Below are 7500 nucleotides of genomic sequence, written 5' to 3' on the forward strand. Positions count from 1 at the left end.
TGTGCAAAACAAGCACGTCCTCCGGGAGGACGAGAGGGAAAAGGGGGACTAAGATGAAGCGAGGAATTGAAGAAAGAAACTGCAAAGGGCGTGAAGTTTTTAGATACCATCTGGGACGAGACCATGGCGAGAGCGAGATAGCAGAGGATGCTTTATGGGATTGAAACGTGGACCCTGACCAAGATGCTGGGGAAAATTGTCAATGGATGCTACACTAGAATGATGCGAACGGCCCTGAACGTGCATAGGCAAGAACAAATGACTAATCAGGAACCCTACGGGAGTCTCCCAAGAGTCTGTGAAACAATCCGTATAAGAAGACTAAGACGAGCTGGTTATTGTGCCCCTCACAATGAAGAAACCACAGGTACCCCAAGCTCGATATATTATGCAAGAGTAGAAATATATCGTCAGTAGATCACAGACGATAGAAGGAATTAAGGGCTGCCAAACTCTGAAAACGTTTGCTTCGAGAGCCATCGAATGAGGCTTTATTCACAACCCGCGTTAACCAAACCGTTGGAAGATCCTTTAGCGACCCGCGATAAGACTCACTATTGAGCACCCAAGTTGTTCCCATTGAAAGCAAGAAAATGTTTGCAGAGTTTGGTGGCCCTTAATTCCTTCTCATTGTACAAGCGGCTCGAATGAAGAAGACGAATAGCTAGCGGAGGTATCGTTCGTGATCTACGTGGAATTTCGAGGCGATCGAATCCTTGGGAGCCAATTTTTTTTTCTTTCGATGATTCCGGCGGCTTCGTCTCGGTGCCCAACCTTGGGAAAGGATACTGATAGAGGGAAAAGAAGAGGAACCAAAAACCACCTAAATCGCTCTTAATAAACCCAGAAATCATACCAGAGACAAAAACACACAAGACTGAAGCAGGGTAAGCTATTTTTTAATTTTAAATCGTGAATATTTTTTTGAATTTTGAGAAAAACCGTTTTCCCCATACAAATCCTTATATTTCTACTCTTGCATAATGTCGTACGGTACAGATACTCGTATATCGAGCTTGGGCTACCTGTGAAAAAACGGCTTCGATTTTAAAGTGCTGTTTTGGAAACCGCAACTTAGTCACCCAAATCGAGGTAGACCAAGAACTGCATACATTGACACCATCAAGACTGACACTGGATTGGAGAATATTAAAGAAATAAGAGACGCCATGGTCCATCAGTCCCTTTGGAACTAAGATTTTGTCTGTCAGTCAGTCAGTCAGTCAGTCAGTCAGTCAGCGAGCGAGCGAGCGAGCGAGCGAGCAAGCGAGTGAGTGAGTGAGTGAGTGAGTGAGTGAGTGAGTGAGTGAGTGAGTGAGTGAGTGAGTGAGTGAGTGAGTGAGTGAGTGAGTAAACAGTAAACAGTAAACAGTAAATCTTTATTGCGCCTTACTCTCCAAAGGGAGGTATCGGTCTCGTTACAATAAAGGTGATGATATCTACTAGAATAACTAATTAACTAAAAAGATCATACAATTGCTTGTAATACAATTGGTATAAAATTATTATTTTAATTATTTTGCATTTAGGAAGTCTTTTCTCTTCTGAAACATTAAATATGTGTATTTACCTATTATCTTTGAAGTGCTTTCGTTTTCTAGGGTAAGTAAATACCGTATTTTATCCTCATCATTAAGGCTTTTGAAAACAACATCGCGTGTTGAAAGGAGGGAATGGAGCTCATTTCTAATGTTATCGTACCCTGGGCAATACATCAAGAAGTGCCGCTCATCTTCTATATAGCCTCTATTGCAGACTAAACACGTTCTTCCATCTACTGGGATTGGTGCACCTCTATTTTCGTATTTCCCAGTCTGTATTCGCAAGCTATGAACCCCCAGACGCAATTTTGTCATACTTATTCTATGTGCTGGGTTTCTGATAGTTTTGAGATAGTCTTTCAATTGGTAGTCGAATTTGACTTCTTTGTGTGTAAATTTCTCTCTAGAGCCTTCGGAAGTGTTGTTGCGAGCCTTCAGCCAATTTCGAATGTAGTCCTTTTTAAGCTGTTTCTTTATGGAGGAACGAGCATTCTTAATGTGTAGTTGGCTTGATGTATTGCCTGTAGAGTGCATTCGTATAGTTTCGTCATTATTTAATACATCAAAAAATTGGCTGTGACTTTTTGCGTGATGAAAGGCTTCCTCTAATAGAGGGTTGACTGTTTTATGCTGCAATCTAAGCGAGTAACTAAATATTGAAGCTTTTATGTCTATATTTAAAGGGTACCGTCCAAGTTCTGCCCTACAGGCAATGTTCTCTGTGTACCATGGGGTATTTAGTGTTTGTTTACAGAACTTGATATGGACTTGTTCGATAGTGCTTTTGTCAAAATGGGTCTTATATGATAATAGCTCCGGTCCCCATATTTCGCATCCATATAGTAGTATAGGTTTGACAAGGGCATCAAAAAGCTTATTCTTAATTGTAATTGTGGTCGTATCCGAAATGGAGAACAATCGTTTCACTGTCGCAAGAACTTTATAAGCTTTTTTGCTAAGGATGTCTCTTGCGTAGGTATAGCGACCAGATGAGGTCATTTCTATTCCCAAATATGTTTGTTTGTCGACGATAGGTAATGCTTCTGAACCATATTGGAAAATTTCCTTGTTTTTGGTTTGACCGTTCCCACTAAAGATGATGATATTTGATTTGTTGGTATTCACCTTCAGCTTCCATTCTTCTGCGTGCTTTTTAATGACGTTAATCGATTTCTGTAGTCCTTCTGGAGAGGGACTTAAAACTAACAAATCATCAGCATACATGAGGCAATTTAGAGAATGGCTTCCAATCATTACTCCTGGACAATGATTGTCCCTAAAGTATTGCGGTAAGTCATTCATAAATAATGAAAATAAAACTGGACTTAAGGCATCACCTTGCCTTATTCCTTTGTTGCATGGGAACATTTCTGTGATAGAGCTTTCATCAGTTTTGACGCAACTTTTAATCGACGAATACATGGATTTAATGACTTTAAAGAATTTGCCTTTAACTCCATACTGGTAGATTTTATAGATCAGCCCGGACTGCCACACGCTATCAAACGCTTTTTCATAATCGATGAAGCCAACATAAAGTTTCTTATGTTGTTTTGTATACCTATTAATGAGTTGCTGTAGGATGAATAAACTATCTGTTGTTCGGGAATTTGGGCGAAATCCAAACTGTTCTGGATTGAGGATGTTATGTTGTTCGATAAACTTGTTCAGCCTGGATTGTAAGATTGATGTAAATAGTTTTCCTAAACAGCTCGTCAATGTGATTCCTCTATAATTTGCTGGAGACCGCTTATCACCCTTTCTTTTATATATCGGTTTTATAACACCTATGTTCCAATGGGTTGGGAATGTTCCACTGTCTAGTATATCATTGAACAGTTTTTCTAATGAAGGCATTAGATAATAGCGTCCGTGTTTAATCATTTCGTTAAGGATACAATCCATACCCGAAGCTTTCTTCAACTTGAGTTTTGATATTTGTTCATGGATTTCGTTGGTCGTAATAGGTTGCCCTAAAATGTCGTTATTCGGTGAATTTTCGTTTTCCCAGTCCATATCTTCATTTGAAAAGTCCAAAGTGGTGTGCGGTTCCTGGCTATCATATAATAATTTCTGGTAATGACATATCCAATCTTCTGACGAAGTTGATTAATATACCTCCAGAAATCTTGACTGTGTTTTGGGTGTAAAGCATTAATTTCATTTACTATTTGGTTTTTGTATCTTTTATGCATCATTTTGACATGCTTTTTGTATTTCTTTTTAAGAACAAAATAATCTTGTCGTAGTGATTGGTGAGAACTGGGGTTAATTTTCTTTACTAATTGTTGCAGTTGTTTCTTTAACTGTCTGCAGGTGTGATCGTACCATGGTTTCTTTTCTTTGGTAGTTTTAGATGTTTTCCGGGATGTTGCTAGGCATGATTTGGCCACCGAATTGATAATTTGGTTAAATTGCGAGATTTCATCGTCTACTGATGCGTGGTGTTCTGAGTTGAAGGAATCAAATAATCTTTGAACATTAGGATTGGATAATGCACTGAGAAATTTGTCTTTTGAATCTGCCTTCCAAAGAAACTTTTTAAAGTTCTTTTGAGTAGGTGTCGCTTTGCATAGTGGTTGTCTAGGTGCATTGTCTTTTACCATGTGAGAGCGGGAGGGAATTAATTTTAGACTGATAGGACAATGATCTGAGTAGGTTGTCCAGGCTTGAACTTGAAATCCTAATATCGTCTTTATAAGGTCTTCACTTGCTAGTGCGTAATCGACTGTGCTTGCCCCATTAGTTTGATAGCAAGTGTATTTTCCATCGAGATCACCTGTTAGCCTGCCATTCAAAATTCGCAATCTGTTTCCTATGCATAATCGTAATATTTCTCTTCCTACTTTGTTGATTATGTAGTCCGCGTTGTTTCGCTTTGGGCAATCCGTGTCTCGATTGTAGGTATTATGAATTGTTAAAAAGTTATCCGCATCGTTTTCAATGAAATCGTTTAATGTCCCCGTTCGCGCATTGAAGTCACCAAGTAAGAGAACTTGGCCTTGGGTAGAGTACTTATGAATTTCTTTTTCTAAGATACTGATAACGTCTTCTCCTGCCTTTCGTTGTGATTGTAGTGGGGGTAGATAAACTGCAGCCAGGAAAATGTCTGCCTGGAGTCCAAGCAATTGCTAATGTAATCGGCACCAAATTATGTTGGGGGAATCACTGTGTATACGAGAAACAAAATTTTGATGATAGTCTCGGATTAATACCGATACCCCTGCTTGGCCTCGTCTGCTTACGGTGTTTTTAACGGTTGAGTACACTGTGTACCCTTGAAAAGTTAATGTCTCGTCTTTTGCCCATGTTTCTTGGAGACAGATAATATCAAATTTGGATAGCTTAGATTTAATTGATTTAATGTTCAATTTGGTATTCGAGACGGTTTGTTTCGTCGGTTTAAGCCTAGTTTTTAGGCCTTGAATATTCCAAGAAATTATATTAAAAACGTTATTTTGATTATTCATCTTGAAGAAATAATAGTAATGATTAGATAAATTAAAGTACGTTAAAAAAATAAACGATAACTGTTGGGCTACGTAAAAAATTAATAGAATAATATCAGTCGAATAAATACGACTAGATTGATTTGCATAAGCTGGTGAAAGTAAGTGACTATTAAAGTAAATCTTACTGTTGATTTCCGCTTTTATGTTCATCCACCGTTTTGAAGTGTAGCCAGAAGTAAATTCAGCAATTGCTGTGACGGGTCCCTTGATAGGTTCCTAGTTCCACTTGGTCGAGTGCTGAAATGTTTTCCTCTTGGATTATGTGACTGTTGCTTAGATCGTGGCGAAGTGGAAGAGTGTCCATTTTTTCTTGCCCATTGTATTAGTGCGCCAGCCAAAACAGCAAGACCTCGCTTGTTATAATGCTTTCCGTCACGTGTAAAAAGGCTTGCCTCCGTCGCTTTAACATCTATAAATTCCACATCCAGCAATTTCATTTCCTCGTTTAATTGAGCGATCCTGTCGTTCTTGGTATCTCCATTGTTGTTGAATTGTGGTGGGATTTTGCAGAAGGCAGTTTTGGCATTTGGGAACTTGGAGCGTGATTCTGTGACTAGGATATTCAATTTATCTCTCAGGCTCTCAGTAGTAGATTCCGTGTGGATATGGTTGGTGCCCAGGTGAAAAATGACACGCTTGACAGCTTCGTCTGGTGTGGGATCACTTTGTAGATACTTGATAGCTGAATCAAACGTTGCGCCGCTAAGTGATCCAATGCCCAAGGTCAATCTACGGCTTTCAAGGCCGCGCGTGTTAGAATCACCAAAAATAATGGTGTCTCCGACGGGTTTTATTTTCTTGAAGGCTTTTTGTTCTTGAGTAACTTGTTTCCGTTGATCTTGGGAGCTGGCTGGGGGCCTGTCGTTTTCAGGCGAAAGGACAATGGATTCTCGAGATAATGATTTCCGGTGTGCGACAACTTCACCATTAAAAATGCTCTCTTGGATAGAATTCAATTCTTTCTCAATATCATCTACTCTTTTTTGAATTAACACGTTTTCTTCCATCACAGATGTGTTCCTTTGCTGTATCGTTTCATCATGATCATTGGCTTGTTCTGCTTTCTCTTCTGCTGTTCGAACGCGGGCAAATAGTTGTGTCATCTCTTGAGTTGTCTTCGCTTTGTACGTGAGTGAGTGAGCAAGCAAGTAATGGAGGAAAATGTGTGCCCGAATCAGCGTATGTTAATATTGGATTAAGAAGATAATAATGATGATGATGATGAAAAATTGTATTTTCACTAAGATGAAGCGAGGAATTTCTACCGAAAGAACGTTAAATCTCTATTTTGAGCATTTATTTGAACATAAAAGAAGCAACACTTAGCCGGAAATAATATTATGATTCAATACTTAGAAAAAAAATCGCAAAGGGGTTCATAATTCAGTTATAAGACATCTTTTATGCAGTTGAGTCAATAAAAACATTGATGTCTTAAATCATTGAATTGTTTCAATGAATTAAATACAACTGCAAGCTTTAAAAGTTGTGCAAATATTACTCAATACTTCACACATCTCATTCGCAGCACTTCACTTGCAAATGCAACAACTTAACAAATCGACGTGGTCAAAATGTTGTGGACTCGGGAAACCCAGCCGAGTGTGTCCACAACAAATTTTGACCACTCTGATGACGAATATCGTTGTCGATAAGAATACAGACAACGCTGAACCACTTTCGATTTGTTTTTTGCCACAATATTCAACGCCAAAGAAAATTTTTATCAGTTCAGAGGGTGACCAAAATCATGACACGAAGAAAGAGCAAGCGTTGTCTATAACTTTCTCGCAATATGATTGGTTTATCTCCCAGAATGGGCGTTCCTGATTGGCTATTACATTGCGTGACAGCGCTGTCTAGACTCTTATCGACAACGGAAAATTAGCCAATCAGATTGCGAGATTACAAGCAATTGTGGTAAAATAGAATATAGAAGTACTGTATGATACGTTGCAGGAGCTACGAAATCGATACAGTTTGGTTTTAACCATTATGGGCTCACCCCATGACAAGAGATGATACACGAGCATTTTATGGCTAACGTTGTAGACCTTAACAGTGAACAAGTAAAGATGAATTCCATCCACCAGCATCCAGCATAAAGCTGCCATAAAAAAGTACTGCATTAAAGCTGCTGCCGCCACACAGGCGCCCTGTAAAATATAATTGAGAAGCCGGTCATTGGTGCGATTGACTGCAAGAACAGATGCACTAGGATCCGTAACCTCCCTTCCAAGGCATGAGGGACCTGTAGAGTGGAGTATGAGTTGATGCACAAAGAAAACAAAATAGCGCAATCCAAAGCTAGTGCGCATGTGCAGAACAGAGAATTCCTATTCATGACCAGGGTCCTGTTTCTCCAACGTCCCGAAATCTTTTTGGACCAGAAAGGGCATTTACAAAACTGCTATCCAACTTTTTTGACAAGATGACCAGTGTTTGGT

General features: G+C 39.2%; 1 protein-coding gene across 1 annotated transcript in view; it reads right to left on the minus strand.

Annotated features, from left to right (window-relative positions):
• LOC137976532 (latrophilin-like protein LAT-2) overlaps nt 1–7500 on the minus strand; it is a 36213-nt gene that overhangs the window by 18022 nt on the left and 10691 nt on the right. Inside the window, exon 7 of the mRNA XM_068823907.1 lies at nt 7059–7209. Coding sequence (XP_068680008.1) covers nt 7059–7209 — 151 coding nt within the window. The remainder of the gene's footprint in view (nt 1–7058; nt 7210–7500) is intronic.

Source organism: Montipora foliosa, chromosome 11 (genome assembly GCF_036669935.1).
Source record: "Montipora foliosa isolate CH-2021 chromosome 11, ASM3666993v2, whole genome shotgun sequence".
Classification (NCBI taxonomy): domain Eukaryota; kingdom Metazoa; phylum Cnidaria; class Anthozoa; order Scleractinia; family Acroporidae; genus Montipora; species Montipora foliosa.